Raw genomic sequence first — 27,587 nt, forward strand, 5'->3', positions numbered from 1 at the left:
AATGCTTATAAAATGCAGATTTATTTAAAAGTCAGCCAAGATGTATATGTATAACGTATTCAGCGTTGACCTATTTCAGTGACAAATGTTCTTGTACTGAGTATGTTCACCATATTTCTATAGTGATAGCTTTAGTTTGGAACACCTGTGCACAACAATCTCATATATCCTTTCAACCAACTCAGTTCAGTATCCTGATTAGGATTCCACAAAAGCTTTGCTCCTACCTGTGTACCTCCCACACAAAGAAAACCGTAATCACTCACCGTCATGCTCAATTATAAATTAACCTTGAAAAAGGGGGGATGGTACAAAACATATCATAAAACGTATCAGATTAGATTTCCCACATTGATTACCCACTAATGCCATGTCTAGATAATTGATGTTCTGCATCTTACAATCATGCCTCTTATTGCAAAACGCAAAACACTCACACGTTCACACACACACACACTCGCACGCATGCACACACACAAAGTTTCTTGGAACCCTGATCCTAGATTTAAGCCTAACCCCCTAATTATAACCAGACACAAAATGAATAATCTGTTGTTTACTTAAACTAAACATAGCCTATATCCTCTAAATTAGAACATAAGAACTGCAATCCTCACAAATGTTTCAGCCCTATAAGGAGAACTCACCTCCACTAGCAGTATGATAAAGTAAACTATGACGCATACAAGCTTTGATTATTTATAAAACAAACTGGCTTGGACTTGAGCCTTTCTGAATTACTTCATAGCCTATATTCTCTCCATGTCCCATGTTATGTAGTAAAGCTTATAAAAAAATCTACATGCTGACCAAAGTACTGACTGTAACCAGGAGGCATAATGAGGAAGTGCCTTTTTGCTTTTTGTGCTTTAATCTGTTGATATGTTACAATAAAATATGCATCAGTAAGACTAAGTAAGTAAGACTTTATTTATATAGCACTTTTCCAGAGTAACTTACAAAGTGCTTTACAAAAATACATACAAATAAAATACAATTAAAAATAAATTAAGATCATTATAAACAAATATTTAAATAAAAACAATTAATTTAGAATTTAAAAATTAAAAAGTACTTATTAAAAACTCGAAATGCACACCGCTCATGAAAAATCAAAGGCACAAGAATAAAAATAAGTCTTCAAGCGTTTTTAAAAAATCTCGATGAATCCGAGAGTCTGATATCAATAGGAAGATTATTCCATAGTTTTGGGGCATATACTGCAAAAGCACAGTCCCCTTTCGACTTTAAATTTGTGCGAGGGACAGCTAATAACCCCTGATTGGAAGATCTCAAAGATCTCGCACTATGAAGAGGACGAAGTAGCTCAGTAATATACGATGGAGCCTCATTATGAACTTGATATGTAAGCATTAAAATTTTAAAATCTATTATGTAACTCACAGGCAGCCAATGTAGGGAAGCCAAAACTGGCGTGATATGTTCCCTACGTTTTGTCCTAGTGAGAAGACGAGCTGCTGAATTCTGAACCGCTAGTGAATTGTTAGCTTTCCAGCAGAAATGGAATAAATATAAGATTGTTTAAAGCCATAGCAGCTGATAGGAAGGTTAATAAAATATGATTATACAAAATCCATTTGATGTCTAGGTCATTTTATGAACATTATATTAGCAGAATTACTGCACAAAACAAACTTACATTGGTCACACGTGGACCAACCACCAGGTTGCCAACCGTGCTAGCCGGCAGCATGCTAACATGCATGCTAATGGTATTAGCCAGAGACCGTATATATAATGGACGGTACGTCACCGTTGACTACCATTGTGAATTTTTGAAGCTACCAAGATGGCCGTCATGGACGCTGCCATCTTAGATGCGCTTGCGCAGTAGATGAAAATGATTGGAGCCAGAGCATGTGCATTAGAACCGGTAGGCAGGACAGTATCTCCGCCCCCAACTCTGATCACATTCATTAGGATAAGCCCACCAGTATAGACGGGGTCGCGCATACGGACTGTACTTCACTGAACTTGACTTTCAGTGGAATCTTGCTACAAATTACAAATTGCTGTACGATGATGACTGAAATGACCTACACAAAGGAGAAATAGTTTAATTAGGTTTAATGTGAATGGCTTGGGGGGGGGGGGGGGTGATGAGTATAAAATGGAGACAAATTTAGTATTATATCGCGATCGATTCTTAGTGTTGACTTGTAACTCCCGCGGTAGCCCAACTCAAAAGTAGCCCAAAAAACCGCACCCCGCAACCCCAGAATTTTTACCTGCGGCTGGACTTTCAAACAAGCCCAATTTGGCGTGAAAACCGCGAACCTGGCAACTATGCTGTCAGCCAATACGTATAGCTACAACTTGACGCCAACTGAATCAATTTGTAGCAAACTTAATCATCATATATTGCTAGTGTGTACCATAGTATTTGGTGTTTACACTCGGAGGGTGAACTGGTTTTTAGTATTGCACTGCGTTACATTTAATAATTACATCATACAAACGTTATGCCTCAGAGATATAGCATTACACATAATTATACATATGGCAAACTTATCGCATCGTGTTTCCTCAAATTTGATGTTGAGTTCTTGTAGGCTGAAATGTCCACACGTTTGGCAGACACAACTGACAGCGCATTATATAACTGTCCCTGTTACATGTTTGTAATGTAAACATTGGCTGTATGAGGTCAGGGATGCTCGGGAGGTTTTTCTGTCACTTTCTTGCAACCGGTGGGGAAAGTTTGCGTATGTGATCACGTGACTGACCGGCTTCATTTGATTGGTCACTCATACTCAGGTGACGAGAGGTTGGTCAGTCTTCACACTGAAAAGACGAATGATTGACGAATGATCAGTGGCGAACCAATGCCCAATGGAGGATGGGTTCCCTTTTGAGTCTTGGTCCTCCCAAGGTTTCTTCCTATTCCCCACCATCTAGGGAGTTTTTCCTTGCCACTGGCGCCCCTGGCTTGCTCATTAGGGATTTGGACCCATATGATTGTTAAAACTTGTAAATCCTGTAAAGCTGCTTTGTGTTCATAAATGAATATGTGACTCAATGTTGACAAGTTCAACCAAAAGAGGAAGTTTCCAACATTGAACATTTGCTGACATCAGAGGGATGGAGAATAGACCCAGAAAAGGTGAAAACAGTCACAGAGATGCCAAGGCCGACAAATGTGTAAGGTGTACGACGTCTAGTAGGAATGGTAAACTATCTGTCTTGTGATAGTCTTTGGAATGGAAAGGTTTTACCAATACATCTATGGACATCAAGTGACCATACAGAACGATCATTCCACTAGAGAACATTCTCAAAAAACTTTACTAAGCACACCAAAAAGACTTCAAAGAATGTTACTTAGATTGCAAAAGTACAGTATTTATGTGACCTATGTGCCAGGCTGAGAGATGCTATTGGCTGATACTTTAAGTAGAGCGTACTTACCTGAGAGTATCACTGGCGCAGTTGAAGCTGAGATTGAAACCGTGAATGTGACACACTACCAATTTCAACAGAGGCTGAAAATGATACGTTTAGCAACAGAGACTGATATAAAGATGCAGAAACTGATCCAGACAATCCAAGCAGGATGGTCAGCAAACAAAAAGAATGCAACCACTGCAATAGCACACTATTACACCTTCCAAGAAGAGCTGACCTACAAGGATGGAATAGTCGTTAGAAGAGAGCGAGCAGTCATTCCAGATGCAATCAGGGATGACATTATGCACAGAATACACTCCTCACACCTGGGAGTAGAAGGATGTCTCCAATGTGCAAGAGAATGAGTATACTGGCCAGGCATGAGCGACCATATCAAAACATATGTCGCTAAAGGTGACACATGTAGGTCAATGGATATACGTCTGCAAAAATAAACTTTACATCCACATGAGGTACAGGACAGACCATGGGCTAAAGTAGGTACAAACCTATTTGGGAAGTGGATCACAGTATTTTCTGGACTATAGAGCACACCTCACTATAAGCCGCACCTACTAAGTTTTAAAAAATATGTTGTATAAACCGCACCGGTCTAAAAGCTCCATATATCTACTGAACTGAATACATTTAACTGAACTGATCAGTTTCTGAACGGTGCCTGTAGCATTTCACGTGCGACAGATTTGGCTTTCAGACGGTGTTGTGCCGAATTCCGACTCCCCTCGTTTATCCGTGTATAAAGACGCTACAAATTATATTGTCAATTTACGTTTCTATGCATAAGTAAGCGCTAGACTTTAATTATACATCACAGCAAACGGCACGGCATTATCTATGTCCAAAGACACAGTGGCTCAAGGGTGTTAATTATTTTAAATAAAAAACACACTGGCTATACCGAAGTTCACCTCTGACCACATGACTTCGCAGTATTACAGCAGTATTATGTCTAAATTGTCACGGTCACAGCTCCGGACCCTTCCCTGTGGGCGTGCCGTTACGTTGTCTGCGTGCTGTTATGTCCATATTAGTGCTTCCGTGGGTGTGGGTTGTCTGTGAGCGTGTTCGTAGTCGCACCTGTGCCTTGTCTCGAGATCACGAGGGTTTGTGTTAATCACCTATTTAAAGTGCGTTCGCGCAGTGTCTTGTGCTCGTCTTTGTCTAAAGCAGCGCACAGAGCTTACTTGTGTAGTCGTTAATAAATGTTATTTGTGCACAGTATACGTCGTGGTGTCTGCCTCCTGCACCCAGCGTTACATAAAGACGAGCCAAAGAACAAAGAGAGAGATGCCAGGATACGCCACCCGTGCACCAAAGGGGAAGAGAAAGAGCCGGCGTCACCACTGCTCTTCCCCGGTCCGGCGTCGCGAATCCCCCGTCACCGAGCAGGCTATGAAGCTGGACCCCTTGTGTGCGTACTTGCTGTGCGCGGCTCGAGAGACGGAGGATAGAGAGATGGCAGAAAGCCTCCGTCCATATCCGCGGTGCGCATATGGAGGGAAAAGCACCCTCCCGCGTCCCTAGAGCTGCCACCCATGGCAGAGGGCAGCAGCGTATTGCAGGAGAGGACTCTGAGGCCATAGTGTACTACGGAGAAGGGGAGAACGTCAGTCCCCCTCCGTCCCTGTACTCTGAGTCCACAGTGTACTATGGAGAAGGGGAGAACGTCAGTCCCCCTCCGTCCCTGTACTCTGAGTCCACAGTGTACTATGGAGAAGGGGAGAACGTCAGTCCCCCTCCGTCCCTGTACGCCGAGTCGACGGGGTGTTACGAGGAGAGAGAGAGAGCGCCGGTCCTTCCCCGTCCGTTTGCTCGGATCCTTCCGGGTTTAACAGCGGGAGCGACGTAGAGGACTGCACGTCGGCGGGCTCGGAGGAGACAGTGAAAAGGGAGAAGGGGTGTCCGCAAGGCGAAGAGGGCTCTCGTGCTCCGTCAGTGGGGAGCAGGATGAGCTGGTCACACTGCCCGGCTTTGGGAGAGTCCATGTTCCTGGGGCGGAGTGAAGCGGAGGTGGAGCCCATGGAGACCACGACAGAGAAAGCGTCGATGATTCCGGGAGCACGAGAGGGATTCGGCGTGGTCAGTGGTCCAAGGTGGGGGTCCCGTGCGCCTTTGGGGACGTCACGGAAGCCCGCCGGCGCGCGGCGCCGAGTATCGGCTCCGGGGGCGCCCAAGAGGAAGTTCGAGGCTCCTCGGGGGAGACTCCCGGGCGAGAGGTCCAAGGGCGCACCGAGAGGTGCAACGCGCGCCGGAGGCGCAGCACCGAGGGCCGAAGGGACTCCGCCACCTGTACCACCTGCTCTGTCCTTTCCGCCTGTCTTCCCAGGAGGGATAGCGCCACCGCTAGCGCTCTGGCAGGCAGCCCAACCGATAACGTGGCTGCCTGTCCCTGTATGTATGTCTGTACCCCTGTGTTTCCCTAATCTCCTCTTCCCTCTTGTTTTTTTATGTCAGAATCATTATTATTGTAAAATTTGAATTCTGTTTTTAATTTTTATTTTATAATCACTAATTTGGTTGCTATTTTCTTTATATGCAGACTCAAATATTTGGTACTTGACTTGAGACTTGACTTGGACTTGTGACTTGTGAGCATCTCTATGGAGCATCTTTTGGAGGCATCCTGAGCTTTTTAAACCTGATCGTCTTCACCCTAATTAGGCTGGGACTCAAATGCTTGTGGATAAGTTACTGTATGGAATCACTCACATGTGAAACTTGCACCCAACCAACTTGGGCGTCACTTTTGATAATGAGCTCAGTTTCAAATCACACATCACAACTACATGCAAGACAGCTTATTTTCACCTTCGAAACATCGCTAAGGTCCGAGATATGCTCTCTCCTGCTGATAGTGAAAAACTTGTCCATGCATTTATCACATCAAGGCTAGACTATTGTAACACTGTTCTATCTGTTCTCCCAAATAGCTCTATTTTTCACCTATACAGAATGCTGCTGCAAGGGTCCTGACCCGCAGGAGAAAGAGAGATCATATTAAACATACACTTCACTCACTGCACTGGGTACCTGTCAGTTTTAGAATAGATGTTAAGGTTCTGGTGATGGTTTTTAAATGTCTTCATTGCCTTGCTCCTCTTTACCTCAGTGAAACGATGGTTAGATATGTTCCAGTCAGGTTTCTCAGGTCTTCAAACAGTAATCTACTGATGATTCCTAAAAGCCGATTAAAGATGGCGAGGGTGCTTTTAGACACTATGGCCTAAAGCTCTGGAACACTCTTCCTGAGGAGCTCAGAGACATTTCATCCTTGTACAGCTTCAAGAAGAGTCTCAAAACCTTCCTGTTTAGATCTGCTTTAGTTAAGAAACTCTAATGGTAAATAATTGTATAACATTATCACATTATTTTACATTCTATGTCTGTTCTAATATTTTAATAGTTTTCCATCTTATTTACTTTATTACATTATTTTATTTAGTTACATTTTATGTCTTTGCTTCCTTTTAATGTTTTTTTATTTATTCTGTAAAGTACTTTGAGTTGCACGTATATATAAAAGGTGCTATACAAATAAAGATTATTATTATATTACACTGGAATATGTAGCTTAAGATGCATTATCGAAAATTTCACAGTATGCCAGTATTGCACACCTTTAGTTCACTAAACCTCCATCCACTAGAGGGCAACAGTGAACACATCAGCAATGGAGCTGCTGCGCAGAATGTAGACACGTTGTGTAAGAGGCTATAGAGGAGAGCGTTAGCTAGCCAGCTAAGTAGCGCTTTGTATATCTTATTTAACATTAGGGTCCGTGTTCCTATTGAAGAGGTTTGTCAGTTCAAGCTGTACAATACGAGTAGTTAAGACATATGGCTATTTCAATGGCTACGCAAGCTGCACGGCTTTTAAGTAAGCTAGATGGTCTGTTTGCTGTGTACAAACCTCAAGGAGTTAATTGGAAACATGTCCGAGACACGATTGAGACAAAACTATTAAAGGGTATGATATAATTTTAAAAACAATATCGTTTAGTATATGTTTAATTTCTATTGCAATTTTGTGATATATACGAAATTCAAATAATTGTAACTTTTTTTTTGCTCAAGATTATATCGCATAATAATCTGTTTTCCTCCTGTTTGCTTTTCTTTTCCCTCACTCATCTGTGCTCGAAAGCCGTTAATTCTTTACCCCCACCTGCCCCGCGGTGTATGGTGCAATTTCAGGTGTTACCCAGCGGAGAAACCAGCGACTCCACCGACCTCACAGTAACTGCATCCAAGCTACCTACACTGACAGATCATCCTCTGGGTTAGTCTAAATTCAGCTGCTACGACCCAGTAATACGATGTCAATACAGTAAACCGAGTAAAGCACACCTGTCGTTCCTTTAGTTACAGGACAACAGTATAATCACATCCGAATCGGAGTTGGACATCGTTTGGACACCTTTTCTTCTGGAGTACTAGGTGAATACTATGTTTCGTTTTAAGACAATAATATAAATAAGTGACTTTTTCCCAGTGTGTCTGTGGTATATTATATAAGTTTGTAGTTATTTGGAAGTGCAATCTGAGTTTCTCTTTTATTGGCAGTTCTGGGTCTGGGGCGTGGAAATACAGCCTTGGACAGTCTATACCGATCTCACGTCACCAGGGTAAACATGGATATATGTTACTATATGTGCGTACCTCATGGAGGTGCAGTGCATTACCCTCGTACATCATGTCTTCTTAGTGGTTTGTTGAGTATGCACCTCCATGCTTTCGTACTATACTGGATTTTGTTTTGGATAGCCTACTGCAGCAATAAGCACACAAAAAGCCTGAGGTGGAAGCGCTCTGTTTAATTTTAGTGTAGTTTTATACAATTCATTTATCGCAATTTATCATTAATTAACATTAGATATCAGAAAGGAAGGAAGTCGAGAATCAAAGGAGTGTAGAGAGCTGTGGCAGTTTAGGGTGGTTTATTACCAGCACGATGTGGTGTTTTGCAGGACTACACACTGGAGGGGGAGTTTGGAGTGGCCACAGACGATTTCACTCACACTGGACGCATCATAGAAAGAAGCACATATGGTTATAAACTGTATTCCATATTTATAAAACTATCAGAAATAGTATATTTGTGTAGTTATGCTGTCCAATAGCTAGTTTCAGCCCCCCCCCCCCCCCCCCCCCCCCAAGCCTAACTTTCTTTTGCCATGTCTTTCAGAGCACATTACACAGGACAAGCTAGAGAGTGTATTAGCCATGATCCAGGGAGCTAATCAGAAGGCTCTAATCACGTGAGTCACTGCAGTCAGTGTACTGTAATTTTAAATGACACCATGTTGAATGACATTTAAGTGTTAAATGAAGCCATGTGATCTTCACAGTCTCATTACATTCAGAAGGGTGTGCATTCTCTCTCAGATACTAGCGTGTTCTTTCACACAGGTACTCCCAGGTGGACCTGCACACTCAGGAGGCTTATGAGCTGGCAGTGAAGGGGATGTTGCGTCCGCAGTGTAAAAGTCCTCCCATTCTAACTGGCCTACGATGTCTTCGCTTTCAACCGCCTCACTTCACGCTGGGTAAGAAAAAATATCACAAGTTACATGTATACACCTAGATGTACACCCACCTCTTTAACACACAGACTGAAATGCATTTGATTGCCAAGTGCTTTCAAAAGGAGCTGGCTAAATACTATGGCCCTTGCCACACGTGCTTACATGCCTTTATCTCATCAGAGGTGCAGTGCGTTAATGAGACACAGCAGTATCTGCGGAAGCTCCTGCACGAGGTGGGCTTGGAACTGCGCAGCAATGCGGTTTGCAGCAAGGTGCGTCGCACGCGGGATGGTCCTTTCAAAATCGAGGACGCCCTGACCCACAGCAACTGGACTGCGGACGACATCGTTCCGTCCGTCGCTTACTTCCGCCGTGTTACACGGAAGATCCGGAAGAACGACAGGCAAGCTGTCAAACAGTTGGATGGCAAGGCCGAGACCCAGCCTGCTACAGAACAGAAAGCAGGATCCCAGAACCTCGATTCAGAAATGCCTACGGACAGTAAGCAGTGGGTTTAATGGAGTTTTTGATGGATTACTTTGGGTCCCGTTTACCAAGGAGAAGATTTATGTTCTCATTTCATTCTTGAGTAAATCTTCATTGTACTGTATATTACAGTTTATATATTTGGGGTATTTCAGAATATTGTCACAAGTGATTACTTCAATATTCATTGAAGTATATGGGCATATAAAATAGCATTTTTTAATAAAGCATTATTTAAGTGAAACTGTATGTGTGTACATGTGGTTGATATAAGGGAACCGTCTCATATCTAGGAGGGAGCAAGGTCTTAACAGATTTAATCTTTTACTGAATACTGCTGTAGAAATTTGTTATAAGGTACTGTAACATTCTTTAGCAAGTTCTTTGATTATGCACTTCACACCACTCTACAACTTCAGAAAGAGTTCAGCATTATAATATGTAAATTAATTGGTGAAGACTTTGAATTCACATTGAAATGTGAAACATGAGACAAAACGATTCAATACTAAGATGAAAGCATTTGTCAAATGCATAAAACGTAAGGGTACCCTAATGAATACACTACACAGTAACTGACAATACATCGTGTATTAAATCTTTAAGTCTCTTAACTTTCTGCCAACGCCATAAAACGTCGCAAAGTAGAGAAACAATGAATAACGCAGCTGTAGTGTTTGTCTTCCCCTTACTGCCACAGAGGGGCAGTGTTGTAAAACGATTACCGAATGTTTTACAGTATAGAAAGACGTCACACATTAGCTAGCCAAATGTGCTAGTCATTTACACTTCGAGTTAGCTTTAAAAAGGCACCGAATTAGTGTTTCGCAGAAGTAGTCTTAAAAAGGTAATTGATTTCGTGGAGTTTATGAAGACGGTCATCTACCTAGCTTTTTACCTTCATATAAATAAGCGTATTAGTTAACTATATTTAATATATTTAACCTTCCTAACAAGCTATTTAGCTAACTAGTGTAGTTCCAACCTAAATCTGCCATACCTGATTGAACAGATCTGTGTTGTAGCTTAACTCGGTAGGAAGGCAGGTGTGCTAAATTTGGCCTGAAACTAAACGGCAGGCCTGTGCAGTATAGAAGTATATTGTATAGAAGTATAGAAGTATAATGTACTACTATGGTTAAACATGGGCATAATAAATATTAGCAGCATGTTAAATGACTACAAGTTCTGTTTTGCAGGGCCATGCGTGGGCCAGTGCGCTGGGTGCTATGGGACGTAAAAGACACACTACTGAAGGTTCGGCGCTCTGTGGGCGAGCAGTACCACCGCGAGGCTGAGCGCGCAGGACTCCACTTACTACCCGCGCAGGTGGAGTCGGCGTTCAGGCAAGCTTATCTCCAGCACTCGCACCTCTACCCAAACTATGGCACTGCTCAGGGCATGAATGGCCAGGTGTGGTGGACACACCTTGTGAAGAACGTCTTCAGCCAGTGTGGGGTGCAGGATCCTGCAGTGCTTGACACACTGGCCAGTAACCTCTATAAGAACTTCTGTGGTCCAGAGAACTGGGAGGTAATAGACTTCTGTTAAACTCATACAACAGTGCTTGTTCATACTTGTAGTATTAGTTGCATACGTGGTATAATTACATGTTGCATGCGCCTTACATTTTACTAGACGAGTTATATTTATACGTATAGCAGTGGGATCAGAATGATAATTTGATATGGATAAGAATTGATTTAATGCAGATTTAATAAAACAAAGAACATAAATCCTTCTTATTACTTAGTAAATCGAATTAATAATTCTCATTAAATACCAGCGTATGTAACTAAATAAAAACTTAACCAAGACCCACGTGACTCATTTCAGTTTGTGTCATCAGGTGTTCCCAGACTCAGGTTCTGTCTTGAAATCCTGCTCAGCCCTAGGAGTGAAACAGGGCGTGGTGTCCAACTTTGACAGCCGCCTAGAAGGGGTTCTCAGAGGATGTGGCCTCCTCACCCACTTCTCATTTCTCCTTACTTCAGAAGAGGCAGGCGTGGGCAAGCCAGATGTGGCCATTTTCACACAAGCCTTGAAAAAGTGTGCTGTGCCAGCCAAAAATGTAGCCCACGTTGGGGACCACTATGTAAATGACTACCTTGCCTCTCGATCACTGGGTATTCGTGGTTACCTGCTTGATAGGCAGGGACACCAAAGGCATCTGGATGTTCCTCCACAGCACAGACTTCAGAGCCTGGATGAGTTACCTGCTCGACTGCAGCAGGAAACTGACTAGAATCTGCATCATGTCTCTGCGGCAGAATTGTGACGTTCTGCCGAAAAGTGCAATGAAGGGTTTGAGTTTCCCAGGCCCATCTAAGCAGAGTCTAAAAAGAAATGCACAATTGGCACTGCAGTTTAGCTTAATTCATGCCTGAAAACCCACTGGTTTATATGCTAGGGAGACATAGAGAATTATTTACAAGTGTGGCATCCAAGTTCAGTCAGGTATGTCATCAAGTAACAAGATTATGTGCAAAAAATGTTTGCTCTGTTAATCATGCAAGCATGTTGGCATAGTGATCAGTGGTGGAACTTACTAATACATGAGCCAGCCGTTAAAGCATAAGAAATAAAAATAACTTGTTAATTTGCTTGCTTTATCATTCTTAAATTGAAGACCTCATTGGGGGGACACAAGCTAAATGTGAAGATTAACCTGTTTTGAGTAAAGTGTGAACATTTTTACAGTTCCATGCATTAGACAAAAGATAATGAAATATATTTAGCAAAGGTGAAGTTAAACAAAACTAAGTTTTGCTATACTTTCATTGGCTTTTGTTACACTGAATACACGTAAAAATTTGCACAGGCTTTGACTGATAAAGACCCGTTTGACAAGACCTTGTAGTAAGCGTACAGAACAGGTGATTATACCGTTTAAGCCAGAGTTGGAAAATCCTAGAAATATTTTAATCACTGGTAAAGTTCCAAAATGTATTTTGAATTTAAAACACTATGACCCTTGTCATTTATGGGACAGGGAAACACTAACATTTTTATTCTGGGACATGTATATATTTTTACGTTCCTGCTGCTGCCGCCAGGCACTAAAGTGATGTGAGACCAATCTTTTGATTTTTCCAAGAGGAGGACTGGAAAAAAAGACATTAAATCAGGGGAATGAAGGAACTACTTCCTTGTTAGAACAGATGATGTAAATCATTGGTCACTTTGCCATCACACCTGGCACCTAAAGTGGAAAAGGAGAGAGGACCCTCAAGAACTGGGAATCCCTCTGAACTGTTAAGTCATCAAACAACATAGTGTACGTTCAGCTAGCCTCCTGGACAGTCTAATACATCAAAGCATGTATTGGCCAAAATTGTTGTAATGAAATCACGTTTGCTATAAATAAATTTGCGCTACTAAAACATTTCCGTTGCACAGGTGTGCAGATGCAAACCACACAAAGAAGGTATATTTGAAGGCTTTTCTTTTTTGGGAGGCCAAGCATCACCATTTAGGCAATCTACATTTGTCAGAGTAATTCATATCATGACCAAACTGAATCTGCAGTGTGCCGATACGAGTGTTTCCATACCAGCGGGTTTCTGTGATAAAGGCTGCAAGAGGGTCATAAAGATTCAGTGAAAGGGAAAGACCACTTAACTCTAATACCCCCATGAGCTCATTCTCTCCCGTCTGCCCCAGCACAGATACCAGCAATGCCTGGGGTCACTTCACATAGATTTGATTCGTTTGAGCCGAGAAGCTGAAAAACAAAGATTAAAAAAAATAAATAAATAAAACTTTTAATCCCAGGCAAACTCCCAATCCATCATTGGCATTAAAGATGGTGCAGAATATAGGTTTGTGGCATTTGACCCTTTTTTGAGCGGTACGGTATAATTCTGTACTGACTCCATCCTCAGCAAAGTAAGTGAAGCTCTCCATGTCTTGCATGCCCTGAATTTGTGTCCAGGTTCTCCCGGCCTGCTGCGTGTCTAAAGGCTGCATGCAGTAGAGAGCTTTACAGCCCCGCAGCGGTAAAGGATCAGCCAGGCAGCTCCAAGAGGCTCCGCTGCAATCCTATTGCAAACACAATGGGTTTGGCACACAGAGCTGTGGCCATGGGCCTAGCAGAACAGAGCAGGGAGCAGAAGGTGCAGGAACAGGAGGGGGTGGGTAACGTGAAACCTAAACCACAGAACATGACAGCCAGGCCGAATCATTAGGAAGCGTAACCTAGAATGAGACAGGTGCAGAGAGGCTGGGACATCTAGCAAAAGAGCAAGTGGAAATATTTTGAAAGCGAAAATCAAAATGTTAATTTGAAACTGTATGTAAATAGAAGAAAACTACCAGCAAAGCATCCTTCCTCACAAACCGTGTTTTTACTGTGAGGTCCCTCACAGCTCTTTGTTAGCCTAACCTATGTGCAGCCTTTCTCCACCACCTCACACCTCATTTGGCTTCATCTTAAAATATTCTATAGAAATGTGCAAACACAGGGCTTACGCTGCAAGGAAAATAATGGTCAACAAAAAAGTAAAAGTTGGAAAAAAAATTCAGTTATCTAGAGAAAAAAAATTATAAATGCAAGATTTGGCATAATAACCACCACCAAGACATCCAGCATTATGAAAAATATATGTAGATGCATTCATAATTACATAAAGTGGTCAAGAACAAACACGAGGAAAAAGATCACAGAACAAACATTGTAAACTAGATTGGGTTACCTCTGATCCCTGTTAGTGAAAAATCACAAGCACAATTCTCCCGACACTCAATGTTATTCCTTTATGATGACAAGCTAACAACATTGTTTTTTGCACACAAATTAAACAAGTAGTAGGTGTCAAAATGAGATCTGAAACTCTGGGTAATCTAGGAGCACGACCTCTTGAGTGGAATCTGACATTTTGAATAGCAAAGTAATTGTTAAATTATCTTGCATTTCCAACAATTAACATTTTATGTTGGATGAATATGTTGAATAGGATACATACTCCAATATATTTGATATGCTCACATGTTAAACACAGGATATCTAGCATCTCACATGACAGGTTTATAAGACACAAGACAACATCTCAAACACATATCTCTTAGCACAGTCAGTCAACATTCTTTGCTCACATGTGGACAGCAAATACTTCCTCGGCAATTTAAGTAGCTTTCCTGAATGTAACATAATTAACTTACTTTGAATATTAGCTAAGTACTACCCGAATTAGCCAAACAAATGACATGTTGCTAGTTCCTCTTCCTCATTCGCAGTCAAGGCCACTTAGGGGACATTTAGCAACAGCCAGTACTCTTGGCTCTTTCCATGGCTGCGGACCAGTGTGCCACAAAACTGATCGAAGTGATCAAAAGTTAGGATCACTACTATCAATTAGCTAGTTAATTTCAGCTAGTGTTTCACAGTCATATTTGTTTACTTTCGTTGTTAAGAGTGAACAATTGCTTTCTGGGGCTACAGTCCTCCTCTCCAGTCTTTAACTGTGCATGTAAATGTTGGAATCATTTACATAAGAGCTATGACAAAAAGGCTTGGAGATGAATAAGACAATGAACACCGTTACACAAGGTTTAAAATATTTCTCCAAGTCTAGAAGCTTCTGAACAGATTTGCAGTCATCATAATCCTATATATCACAGTGCTGGTATGGATCTTCATATCTATGTCCACAGTAATACACAGTTGAGTGTAAACATGTATGGACTTAAAAAAAAAAAACAACATGCAGTAGTGAAAACTGTGTACACCATATATACATTTTGTGCAATTTCTCTTATGAATGATGTAGGCTATTGATTTGAATCAAATCCGCACTCTGTAAAGTTTTGAAGTCTTCATTTTTGGGTGCAGTTCTTTTGGCATGCGTTCTCTCCCTCCTCATCCCTGAACATGTTCATGCATCATGCACATTTTGGATGCAATTTCTGAAGAGTAGCAGGCCTCAACATTTCTGAACCAAGCTGATGGCCTATTGCTAACAAAGACAGAGTGCAGTTTTGAAATCATTTGAATTGCAGCAGTGCTCAGTGAAATATGGGACCATACATGCTCTGCACCCAACCTTAAAAAAAAGAGCCTTCAATGTATACTGAAACATAAATACTGTGATCCAACACTGCAGCTGAATCTAACTGCCACAGCTCCCAAGCTACAACCAGATTGTGTTGACAGGAGTTGTAATGTTATTAAAAACCTTGAAACGTTGCTCTATATCGTCAAGAACTCAACAAATGGCAAAGGTAAACTTAATGAGGTGTGTGCGTGTTGCTTACTGATGTCTTGAAATGGAACCTGTGCATAATTTAGTGCAATGAAAATAGAAAGTATATAAAATATCTGGATTCCAAGTTTAAGTGTCAGAAATATGAACACAAAAGCCTGTCATTTCTCTTATTATTAATATTGGAAATTCTTACTTCAATATTGTCATATTAGCTACCATATATAAATACATGCACACTAGCTACTACATTGATACTAGATTATATATTGACAAATAACATTTTGATCTGATAGCACACCAAGATTGTTATTGTAAAATTGTTCTCCCATTCTTAAGCAGTGGTATTGTGACATTTTTTAAAAAAGGCAAAATTTTAAAAGGATATCTATTGTATCTTTTTGGTGCATGTGTCACATCCCATAAACACTGTGTACTGTGTAAATACAGATTTAGTTTTCTTCAAGCCCTTAGTTGTGATTAAAAATGACAAAAAGGTGAGAATTTTAGGTCGTCCATTTCTCATGTCTAAAATAATGCAAATCAGTGTCTTGGGAGAATGCTGAAGCACCATATTTCCATTAATTCACCTTTCGTAAGAGTATTTTTGAAAGCTTGTCATCTCAGCCCGAGGACACCATGCACCTGGATGAGCTGTGCTACAGGTACTGCTCCAGTTCATCTCGAATAGGACCTTTTCCCTCCAACAGGGACTGGATCCTCACTTTGACTAGTTTTATCCACTTCCATCTGGGCCAACAGACCAGGACAAAAAGCAAGTCAAAGATGTTCCGTGTTCTGAATTTCAATAAGTTGTCGTCCATCCTTTTAGTTGTATGTCCCACAAGAAAAAAATGGATGAATTGGTTAAGTCCCTCTGAGTATGAAAGCTCCAAATTTCCCATCTGGTTTGGTTCTCCATATGTTTTTGTTTCTTACCACTGAGTAAGGCTGATCTGTGGGATTAGTCCAGGAATAATCCAGAGGATTTTGGAGTCTTAGGTGGCAGAATGGAAAGAGAAGCCACACCAAGAACATTATGGAGAACCCATATCAAACCACTGCAAAAAAAAAAAGCAGAAAGCATTTGTAAAATTGTGCAGTCTTTTTGATATTCTAAAAGAAAGTCAGCAGATTAGCAATAGGCACAATATGACATTTTAGTCGCACTAACCTCAATAAGACAAATGAGAAAATGGTACTTTGAAAGAGTGTGTTTGATGAAAAGGACTGGAATGAGAAAAGTTTTAAATCTATATTTACCTCCACTGGGCTGCATACCTATATGGCAACTCTGCCCCTGGTCCTGCTTAACAATTATATGGTAATGCTGGGAAATATGCGCAACCCTGCTGTTGTCAAATCTGATTAAACTTTTGTTAGTCCGTCAACAAGACACACAGTGTTTAGACTAGTGACAATCACTGCCAGTTCTGTCTGACCAAAATTCCACCAATTCCATTTGTAATTGTATAATTTTACATGAATGTTTTAATTTCCTCCACAGACACAACAACTGTCTACTAAACACTGAAGCTATGAGAGCTCAAACATCAATTCTACAGAATGCCATAACTTTCAAAAATACAAATGCCTCATAGTTGCTTTCCATACTCGAATAGCATTGACCTCACATTCAAGGCAAAGCTGCCCTGAGAAAAAACTGTGAAATCCAGTAAGGTTGAACCCAATGATTTATGCCAAAATTTTAGTAGGATATGCTGTAGAATATACATTTTCAGTTGTGTCTCTCACCAAGCTACTATATATATTAAATGTAAACTGGTTAATTGTCCTACAAAGATGCACTTTACTGAACAGTTGAAGGACCACTGTCTGAAATGTCCCGTTTCCCTGGAAACCTTGCATACATCACTACAATTTTGATTTTGAATAGCTCTGTATTATATCACACACACACACACACACACACACACACACACACACACACACACACACACACACACACACACACACACACACACACACACACACACACAAATACTTAAAAAAGAAATACATTGAATTACCTGCCTCTGGGTGGTAGAAGGAAGTCCCACCCTTAATGATGCTATTTGGTTTCTGTGACAAAATGGAAAGATTGTGGCCTCGCCTACAACCACTCCGCCTCCACCAACAACTAGAGAGAAATCAAATTTTAATCGGTGTAATACAACCAGCCAACAAGCCCTCTGTCTCCAGCTCAACTCCTTTCATCACTATATTTAAGCTGCCCCATTAATACAATAAGCAAGTACGTACAAATTTAGAGATTCTGGGTTTTTTTTAACTGGATATAGATGGATACACCAAACCCCAATCCATGTGTTTTCCCTCATTTTGTGCTACTCAGTCAAAACGGCTCAATAATCATCTGTGCCAGGTCAGTCAGCCAACCACTTTACATGTACACTTTACACAGTACATGAAGGGTACACTACACACTTACATGCACAACCATTTGAAAGAACACTGGACCCCTAAATGTGTAATCTGTTGAACGTCTTAATGGAGCTGATTTGAGTAAGCGTGGTACTTACTTGAGCAAAGTGCAAAACAGCATGAGGACAACAGTGGCCATTACACACAACACCAACATGGTGGCCACCGTCTGCTGCGTGTGATTGGTTGCCACCACAGCCAATAGATCTGCATGTTCACAGCGCATACCGATAAAGCCTTGCTGGCACCTTTATGATCAAAAAACAAAAATTAAGGCACGTCAATTAATGTATAATTAAAATGTGTCTCAAAATCTTTAAAATGACCCATGATATCCCTGTCCCAATAGGCACACTATATTTTGTTCCTGCCTGTGGATGCACTTGTGTAAATTACTTCAAACATCAGGGATGCCTGAACTCCGTTCCCAAAAAGACAAGTTCAACGTCCTTTAACTGCGTTACACCCCATGAACTCCCTTCTCCCTCTATATATACACATTCATCATATAATTTGTAGTTAACAAGCTGGTAATGATTTCAGAGAGATGTCACCAAAGAACTATGAAACCAACCAATTACACAACAATGGCAATGAGTAAAGTTGACAAGCAATTACTTTTATTTACTTCTATATTTCAATTCGGTGCAATTCGGACCCATATGGTCAAATATCTTTTTAATGAAGACATAAGAACACAAACCCCTATAAACACTATTCACATGACTGTGAAAGTGACAGAGGTTGGTTTAACAGAATAATTGTGTTATATTAGGTCCATAGTAAGCCATTTAGTAAATAACAAGACTCAATTATCTATACCTTGACAGCTCACTCAAGAGACTGGGTTGGAATGTATCCAGATGATTCAGTCAGTTAGGCTGTGCTACATTAAACTACACTGAAAAGTATCATTATCAAGTGTCAAGGTTCTGCAAAAGGCTAAATGATCTTTCACTTTCTTATTTACATTTCCCTGTGTAGGTTTTCCAGTTTAGTCAACAAATTCCCATTTTACATCACTGGATTGTATGCTACCAAATTAACAACTGCTACCAATCTGCAAAGTCAAAGATCCACACATCTCAGTGGATAGGCATGTAGTCTGCAGTCTTATAATTCCAAATGAAACAGAACTGTCACCTTCGCAGACTCAGACATGCAAAATGTGATTCCTTGTCTACTCGCTAATGTCCATCATCTATAAGACAGGGTGTGTGCACTCACACACACGCAGGCGTCTCCTCCACAATGAGGAAGCGGCATGTGCCATGGAAGCAGAAGTCGTTGTGAGTGTCGGGGCATTCGGCAAAGTGTGAGTGGACAGCTGCTGCGACAAACTCTAGAGCCAGGAGAAGAACGGAGAGGAGAACAGGGAGAAGAACGGAGAGGAGAACAGGGGCGAGAACAGGGAGAAGAATGGAGATGAGAACAAGGATGATCATTTGGCATTTTACTACAGCAAATAAAAAAAAATCCAGCTGTCCACATCAAGACAACTATTACCCCCCCCCCCCCCCCCCCCCACTCCAAATGTGTGTCTGTACAACAGGTAGTAGGAAGTTTTTAGCTCCTTAATACAGTTGCTTCACAACTTATGTCTTCCAAAGTTTTTTTTCTGGATCTTCTTTTGCAGTTTAGGCAGTTACACTAAATCAAGCAACTCTAAGAAGCAGCTATGTGCAAACACTCCTATTTACATCCACTTTTATACGCTCATTAAAATACATGAACACAATCATTCACACAACAGCTATCATATTTCAGATAACACAGAGATAAAGGATAAAGGCTTAGTGTAATAAGCCAAAGCTTACTTCGGACAACAGTAGTGCTTGCTCTAGCTGAGCTGCTGATAGCAGTTGCTGTGGTGATGGTTGTTATGGGAGCCGATGCCATAGCTGTTGATGAGGTAGAGTTTTCTTGCACTTGCCCATATGTAAGTAAAGAGCCTTCAAAAACAAAAACGACAACAAAAGATCCAATGCCAAATGAAGCTTTTGTCAAAAGTTATGTTGCAAATGTTACTTTATACTGTAGACTTTGTTAACATATTGTCTACATCAAGGATGACTGAGGCCAAGGAGATGTGTGTAAACACAGACCCACAGGGAATAAAACACCCAAAGTAAATCCCTCAGAATCAGTCCAAACAAGGGCATTATGCTAAAACATGTTCCTATTTCAAATAATTGGAGAAAAAAAATTATATAGTTGTGCTAATTTGATATAATATGCTAAACATGAGATTTTCTCTTAAGATATTTCAGCCATAAATAACATCTCTGTATATAACCAGGTTTTCAGATTTTTGTGGACCTATGTTTTTGTTACTTGAATTTTACCCATTGACATCTCTGGATTCTGAACCTCACCTATGCTGCCACAGTTCACTTGTGCTTCTCAAAATCATCAAGTGACCAGCAGAAGGTGCCACCATCAATAAAATTCCTGTATTCAAATGGTAAAACACATTTTGAGACTTTGTACCACCCAATAGGTGTTTAAGACTTAGCAAAAACCTATTCTGGTGAATGGGTGCTAAGAATCAGAAATCTCTCTAATTACTGCTTTCAGTTTGCCTAATTGTGCGATTGTGGTGGTTCATATGCAAACGGAAAGAGAGTGATCACTGGTCTGGTTATTTTTAGGCAAACTGTTGATACAATAACCTTAAATGTTTACTTTTACATCCAAGATATTTTATTTTGCATAGAAAATGCAAGCCTGACAGTGAGAATTGTGTATTTCTCGATGTAAAACAAAGAACTCCCACATTTCAGATTTTCACATAGCATTACATCAGGAGGTATTTTGCCTATGTACTGAAATGTATAATTTTACATTAATCACAACTAAACACAGGGCTATTTCATTATGCCCCTCTATGTAGGTTTAAAGAAAAAAATTAAACCCGTCAAGTGAGATCAAAATTCTGAATTCTGATTCTCATAAAGGTAACCACAATAGACATAGTGTCAAGAGACTGGTTTATACGTGGTTTAAAAAAGAAAAAGAAACCATGAATGTAATGTCTCTGTTGCACGCTTTAGACAGGCGTTAGTATAAAGGATGAAGTCTCTAATCAGGAGAGTTAATAAGGATGTATCCCTTCATTCGCCACCCAATGAGCATTTTACTGTGATAAAACGAGTAGGTGTTTTGCACAACATTGGAACATTTGGGTTTTATAATGTTTTGGAAAAGCAATCAATCAATCAATCAACAAACAAACTGATCACAGGAACGACGCTCTATTGAAACGGTTCAGTTTCACACATGGAGATAATCCATGTGCCCCAAACCATTCATATGTTAATTTCGAAAATATCCCTTTAAATATAAATAAATCTTTAAGAAACTACTCACATCCAATTATTTAGCCTTCTTGAGAAGAAAATATACACTGAGACAAAATCCCGAAAAGGGTTTTCATACAAACTAAGCAATGTTTGTAACATTCACAGCATTTAATTTAATATGAAACATTTTAATACTTACAAATTGACTACTGCACAAATTTAAGAAGCCTTGAACAGTCCTTCCTTAAATTCCCCTACTGAAGACTCTGGATCAAGACTTGGTTAGGATTAGTTAAAATCACATGCAATTTAAATACCTCACACCGGATAAGACGAACTGTAGTAAGTAGCTAATTCACTTACCAGCAATGAGGAATATCATATCCCAAAAAGCATGATGCATCATTATATGTTATCCAGGCTCAAATGTTATCCGTTGGATTCTCAGCGTCTTAGCGTTAAGTATATTTCGAATTTAAGTTTGTTCCGCCTTCTTTGTCAATATCCGAGAAAGCGTACACTTGCGCATTAAAGAAAGACGAAAGTACGATTTAACTACAGAACAGTTCAGAAATCCGCTTTCCATAACAGTGGATTGGAAATTAAAGCGATTTTTGAGTCGTCAAAAAATTGGTGTGTCGATAACGCCAAACTGAAAGGTGGATTCTGTTCGACTATTAACTGCATATTCAATAACAACACTTTTACATAAGACCTGCAGTTTACCAGAGTTCACGACTGAAGGCAAGAGACAAATGTGACCACAGCACCATTTATTCAATTACGCAGGGTGCATCTTCAACACCCTGACTTCCGTGTGTGTGTGTGTGTGGTAATCCGGTATCACTCAAATCTTGAGATTCATACTCATCATGTTTCCATAGAAGTTACTTTGGTTTTTTTTGTGTGTGTATTGCAAATGCAAATTGGATTTTATTTTAGGAATCATATTCATCGAGCTAATTTTTCGTGGCAACCCCAACCTTTAATCAACTTTTCTATTCTAGAAATAAATGTTGCGCGTATACGCTGTCATATGTGTCGTTATTATTTTTTGTTTCATTTCATTCTGTTTTTTTTTTTCCTTTGGGTTGTTTTTATGTTTTTTTATTGGGGGGGGAGCGTTGATTCCAGCTCAAACTACTCAGTATAATCTGTTAGGGTGGGAGGTGTGAGCGGTATTCCCTATCTCCCTCAACCCCCCTCCCCCATTTGAAATGAAACCTATACCACCGCTTTATGTGTGTGTGTCAAACACATCACGCCCGCTGTGGTGTGAGTAAGGACCTGGAAACGCAGACGCCGTTTACCTCCTTGGTGAATAATTTTATTCAGATGGCACTAGGTGGCTCATCTAAACAGGGCGTTGCCCCTTCTGCTCAGCGTTGTCTGTGTGGCCGTTTTCCGTTGTAGTTCTGCAGGTGTACTCTTACCTGGTTAGGAATGTTTCCACTAGATTACCTTACACTCCAAGCCTAATTTAGACTAACTGATGTAACTATTAAAGTAGAGCGAGTCAACACCAGAGGAAGAAGGTAACACGCGCATCTTGTCTTGCTCATGTGATTTTAGAGTGTCTTAAATATAGCCTGCAGAAAAGGTTTGAGGTGTAATTAAATGGCTGTTTATTTACGTTGTTTAAAAAGTTTATTTTTCTCAAACATATTTATCTTTGATTAACATTAAGATTATAATTTTGATCAAGATTTGTGCAATCAGTTGATGTACACATTTAAATGGGGCACAGATGCATCAGTTCATGAATCCTACAAATACTCCTTTGAGTGCAAAATTAAAAAGAGATGTAAACATTTAAATAGACGTAAGCCCTATATTTCAAGGCTTATGGTTGTGAATATGTGTAAGTTTCCACAAGCCTACCCTGCCACCTGCTGGCTTGATTAAAACATAGCAGTGCCCCGGATCACAAAACATTGATCCAGGAGCCTTCTGGCTTGTTCATATAATCTTATACAATCACCAAACTGCAGACAGCAGCAGTGTGGTTTTTGGAGAGCATCTCCTCTCTCCTTGCAACACTGCCTAACACATCTTTGTTGTTCAATGTTCTCCTGATGGTGTACTCATGAACATTAACCTTAGCCAATGTGAGAAAGGCTTTTAGTTGTGTAAATGTTACCTTGGGTTCCTTTGTGATCTCATGGACTATTACTTGCCATTGCTCTTGGTGTGTGATCTTTTTAGCCACCCACTAATGGGGAGGGTATTAACGCAATCTCTGTCTATGGATTGGTGGATTCCAAACTGCTTAGAGATGGTTTTGTAACCTTTTCCAGCCTTATGAACATAAACGACTATAAATGTGGAATAAATGCAGAAAATTCTAAACCATCCACAAACTTTTAAGCATTACTGTAATTCTTGAGCACTTCTTTTATCCTACTGTCATGGACATTTCCTGCAAATAGATGAGGACTCAGACGTGGTTAAAAGAGTTTTATTAGAGTCTCTGGAGTCTCATCTAGAACATGAACTCCGAGGAGAGAGGGCAGTCCGATATTTATTCCATTGTTATCACAGTTTTACAGTACATTTGGGCACACTGAGACACTGAGGGGGGAAAATACACTTCTTCTTCTTCTTCCTTCGGCTATTCCCATTTAGGGGTCGCCACAGCAGATCAAACTCCATCTGGCCCTGTCCTGAGTGTCCTCCACTGACACACCAGCCACTCCCATATCCTCTACCACTGCATCCATAAACCTCCTCTTAGGTCTACCTCTCCTCCTCTTGCCTGGATGTTCCATCCTCAAGACCCTCCTACCAATATACCTCTCCTCCCTCCTCTGTACATGTCCAAACCATCTCAATCTCGATTCTCTAACTTTATCTCCAAAACATGCTACATGTGCTGATCATCTAATAAACTCATTTCTGATCCTATCCTTCCTCGTTACTCCAAATGAGAATCTCAACATCTTCATCTCAGACACCTCCATCTCCCTCACCTGTTTCTTTGTCAGTGCCACTGTCTCCAGTCCATACAACATAGCAGGTCTTACTACTGTACTACTGTCCTATAGATCTTTTCTTTCATTCTAGCCGACACCCTTCTATCACAGATCACCCCAGACACTTTATGCCATCCACCCTACCCTGCCTGCACTCTCTTCTTTACCTCCCTTTCACTTCCTCCATTACTCTGTATCCTCGACCCTAAGTAGGTAAACTCGTCAACCTTCACCAAATCAACTCCTTGTAACTGGACCTGTCCACCGTCTGCCCACTCATTCACACACATGCTTCCCTGTTTCTGTGGTTGCAGCACATTTGATGATTGCAATTTGTGACTGCAGTTGCATGGCTTCCAATAGTTGTGAAACTAGTTGGTGGTTTTCTTAACTTTGACCATGAGCTGGTAAGGATCTGCCTGTACTTCCAAATTGCTCCAAAACCATGTATTACTCCCCATGCACATCTGGAATCCGTCCAGATGTTGGCAGTTTGCCCTTCGACTATCTGACATGCTCTGGTGAGGGCTATCAGTTCAGCTGCTTGGGCAAAATAATGTGACAGGAGTGATAGTTTCCAAAACCTCTGTGTGGATAAATGTGCTACTTTCTGGTCCTGTAAAATTTGAGAAACAGCATGTTTGACCAGAAGTGTGAGTTGGGTGTACTCCACTATGTCTCTGAATGCTACCAGTGCCTTTTCTACAGCTGCTATCACCCGCACATACAGAGGTAGCCCGGCTGCCAGGGGGTCTAGTTTTCCTGACATAGTTGGCTCCCACCTGACATATTATATCCCAATTTACACATTAAATTTCTACCCATTACATTTAATGAACATGTAGTTGAAATAAAAAATGTATGTTTAAATGTGGTATTATTTAATTTACATCGGAGAGGCTTTTTTATAACTGAATGGGTGGCAACGCTATCAACTAAAAACTTCACTTTGGTGCCATTTACTTTTAATGTTATTTTTGGCAAGCCTTGCAGTCCTTCACTAATTTTCTGTAAACATTGATAATTTAAACCAGTTACTTTCCTTTTGTTGTCTTCTCCTTGTGGTCCTGTGCTGTCCCGCCTCTCCGCTGCCTGTGAATCTCCAGAGTTTTCATTCTCCTGTTCAGTGTCTTCATTTTCAGGACAGTCTCTTACAAAGTGTCCTGGTTTTCCGCCGTTGTAACAATTGCTATCACCCCTTCCTCTTCCTCGGCCCCTCCACCGTCCTCTGCTAGTGAGCACGTGTTGGGTGGTTTGCACCATGGTCAGCATAGCCTCTTGTTGGGTAACATTCTGAATTTTCTTCATGTCTTTCTTTACAAGTAGTTCTTCATGGTGCTTGTCGTGACCCTCTGTTTGCAGGGTGGCGGTGTTGTTCATTCTAGCTGACACGCTTCTATCACAGATCACCCCAGACAGTTTATGCCATCCACACCACCCTGCCTGCACTCTCTTCTTTACCTCTCTTTCACACTTCCTCCATTACTCTGTATCCTCGACCCTAAGTAGGTAAACTCGTCAACCTTCACCAAATCAACTCCTTGTAACTGAACCTGTCCATCGTCTGCCCTCTCATTCGTTTCAGCATCTATTTGCCCGTACCCGTGGGTACCCGACCCGGTGCGGGACTCTAGTGTACGATAAGCTGAGGCAGCGCAGCCTCCACCGTAGCCCATCTCGGCAACGCGATCGCTCTTTCTCACGCTGTATGCACACACGAGAACATTGTTAGTTTTTTTCTATACTGTATTTACGATCAAAGCATATCTAAATCTAGGGTCACGCTTAACAACGAAAACTGCTTTATGACGGACTTTTCAGTCTCTAACCCCGTAAGCGGGGACTCACTGTATAGACAAACAAACGACCCTCAGGTGAGACAGATCATAGGCCCCGCCCACATGAGGGACGAATACAACGCAACAACAACAAGACAACTGCCAGTTGTCTGCGACCAGTAGGGGGCCCGCTGTACTGTGACAGCCCCCTCACCAAGCCGCACTCCCCTCCAACGGCTGTGCGGCACACAGCGGCAGCACACAAAACATGAAGGGGCAGGAAGGCGGGGACAAGGCAGGGACACACCCCCTGCAGTCCTGGAGCTGAAACACAAAACACAAACACGTTAGCTCACCTCCCTGGGTGGGACCCAGAACCGACTGGGCCGTCAACAAGATGAAACCACGCTCTGGTCGGTCACAGGGCCCTCACGCCCTAACCCGCATTCGACCACTGAGCCCCACAAGTGTGTGCGGACGAGGAGCTACAGCTCCCCCTTCGTCCGTGGTGTCTGTGTGTGCAGGTTGCCTCCCTGGGGCGCGGAATCACCACCTGCTAACCGCTCCCAGCTACCTTACCTCTCGGGGCTGACCCCTGCCTTCTGCTAGGGGTCACCCCAGCCTCCTGGGGAGTCAGCCCCTCCCAGGGCCACTCATAGCCAGGTGGACTCCTCCACCCAACCCAGGAGCGCCAGAGACTATAGGGCCCTGGGCACCCCATCAGGCCTGGGAAATCTGTCACAGGAACACCCTAGTCACCCCGAGCCCGAAGAGGAGGGTCTCTGTCGGGAACGCTGGCCGGGAACCTCTCTCGCCACCAGGAACCTGCACACAACAGCACATTAACACACCAATACAACACCAACATTGTACATTGTACCTTCTTTCACAATGTTTTAGTTCAACTTTGAAGGACCTCAAGAGGAAAAAAGCAAAAAATGTATGGGAATATATTATACTAATTTTAATAGTGTTAATAGCTAACTGGGAGTGAAACTAACACTACTGAAATATAAAAATAAATAAATAACTCAAAGAAAGTGTTACTTTAACTCTGTTTTGAGAGTTAACAATGTAACTCACTAAGTGTTAAATGTTTTAACTATTTTGAAAGTGTTAATTTAACTGCAGAGTGTGGAGCTATATAAAACCTCAAAAAGTGTTAAAATTAACTCTGTGGGATTCTCTGTCAATTCAACATTGGACTTTTTGCTGTGGCGAGAATTTCATATATGTTATCTAAAAGAATGTTCTGTTCTGGAGATGTTATCTAAAAGAATGTTCTGTTCAGCTGTTGTGCTGGTGCAAATGAATTGTTCTTTTACTAAATATATTATGAACAAGATTTTACTTTTTAAGAAAAGTATGTGCAATTTCAACAAGACTTTCCATTTTTCTTGAAAAATCCGACACTGTCCACTTTTCTCTTATTTGACAAAGACATATTTCACTTA

General features: G+C 41.3%; 3 protein-coding genes across 9 annotated transcripts; 2 read left to right on the forward strand and 1 right to left on the reverse strand.

Moving 5' to 3' along the window:
• Positions 1-7,081: 7,081 nt before the first annotated feature.
• trub2 (TruB pseudouridine (psi) synthase family member 2) lies at positions 7,082-9,683 on the forward strand. The gene is made up of 8 exons (XM_077014455.1): positions 7,082-7,395; positions 7,573-7,707; positions 7,791-7,865; positions 7,992-8,053; positions 8,396-8,477; positions 8,614-8,686; positions 8,838-8,974; positions 9,134-9,683. The coding sequence occupies exons 1-8, from the start codon at positions 7,266-7,268 to the stop codon at positions 9,469-9,471; spliced, it is 1,032 nt and encodes a 343-aa protein (XP_076870570.1). The 5' UTR covers positions 7,082-7,265; the 3' UTR covers positions 9,472-9,683.
• Positions 9,684-10,170: 487 nt separating this feature from the next.
• On the forward strand, positions 10,171-12,038 carry hdhd3 (haloacid dehalogenase-like hydrolase domain containing 3). Its single transcript, XM_077014456.1, has 3 exons — positions 10,171-10,286; positions 10,639-10,972; positions 11,289-12,038. Exons 2-3 carry the CDS (start codon positions 10,643-10,645, stop codon positions 11,682-11,684), a joined length of 726 nt encoding a protein of 241 aa, XP_076870571.1. The 5' UTR covers positions 10,171-10,286; positions 10,639-10,642; the 3' UTR covers positions 11,685-12,038.
• Positions 12,039-14,180: 2,142 nt separating this feature from the next.
• tgfa (transforming growth factor, alpha) lies at positions 14,181-22,180 on the reverse strand. 7 transcript variants are annotated; one of them, XM_077014459.1, is made up of 8 exons: positions 21,747-22,180; positions 21,583-21,660; positions 20,457-20,532; positions 19,899-20,033; positions 19,309-19,423; positions 18,180-18,329; positions 17,674-17,779; positions 14,181-16,700 (listed from the first exon to the last, which is right to left on the reverse strand). In XM_077014459.1, exons 4-8 carry the CDS (start codon positions 19,978-19,980, stop codon positions 16,677-16,679), a joined length of 477 nt encoding a protein of 158 aa, XP_076870574.1. In that variant the 5' UTR covers positions 19,981-20,033; positions 20,457-20,532; positions 21,583-21,660; positions 21,747-22,180; the 3' UTR covers positions 14,181-16,676. The 7 variants fall into 7 exon arrangements, 5 of the variants coding, with proteins under 5 accessions (XP_076870574.1, XP_076870576.1, XP_076870575.1 ...); XR_013132794.1 differs by lacking the exons at positions 20,457-20,532; positions 21,583-21,660 and having other exon boundaries at positions 14,181-16,464; positions 16,579-16,700; XR_013132795.1 differs by lacking the exons at positions 20,457-20,532; positions 21,583-21,660 and having other exon boundaries at positions 14,181-16,464; positions 16,579-16,700; positions 17,670-17,779.
• Positions 22,181-27,587: the final 5,407 nt, after the last annotated feature.

Source organism: Brachyhypopomus gauderio, chromosome 8, assembly GCF_052324685.1.
Source record: "Brachyhypopomus gauderio isolate BG-103 chromosome 8, BGAUD_0.2, whole genome shotgun sequence".
NCBI lineage: Eukaryota > Metazoa > Chordata > Actinopteri > Gymnotiformes > Hypopomidae > Brachyhypopomus > Brachyhypopomus gauderio.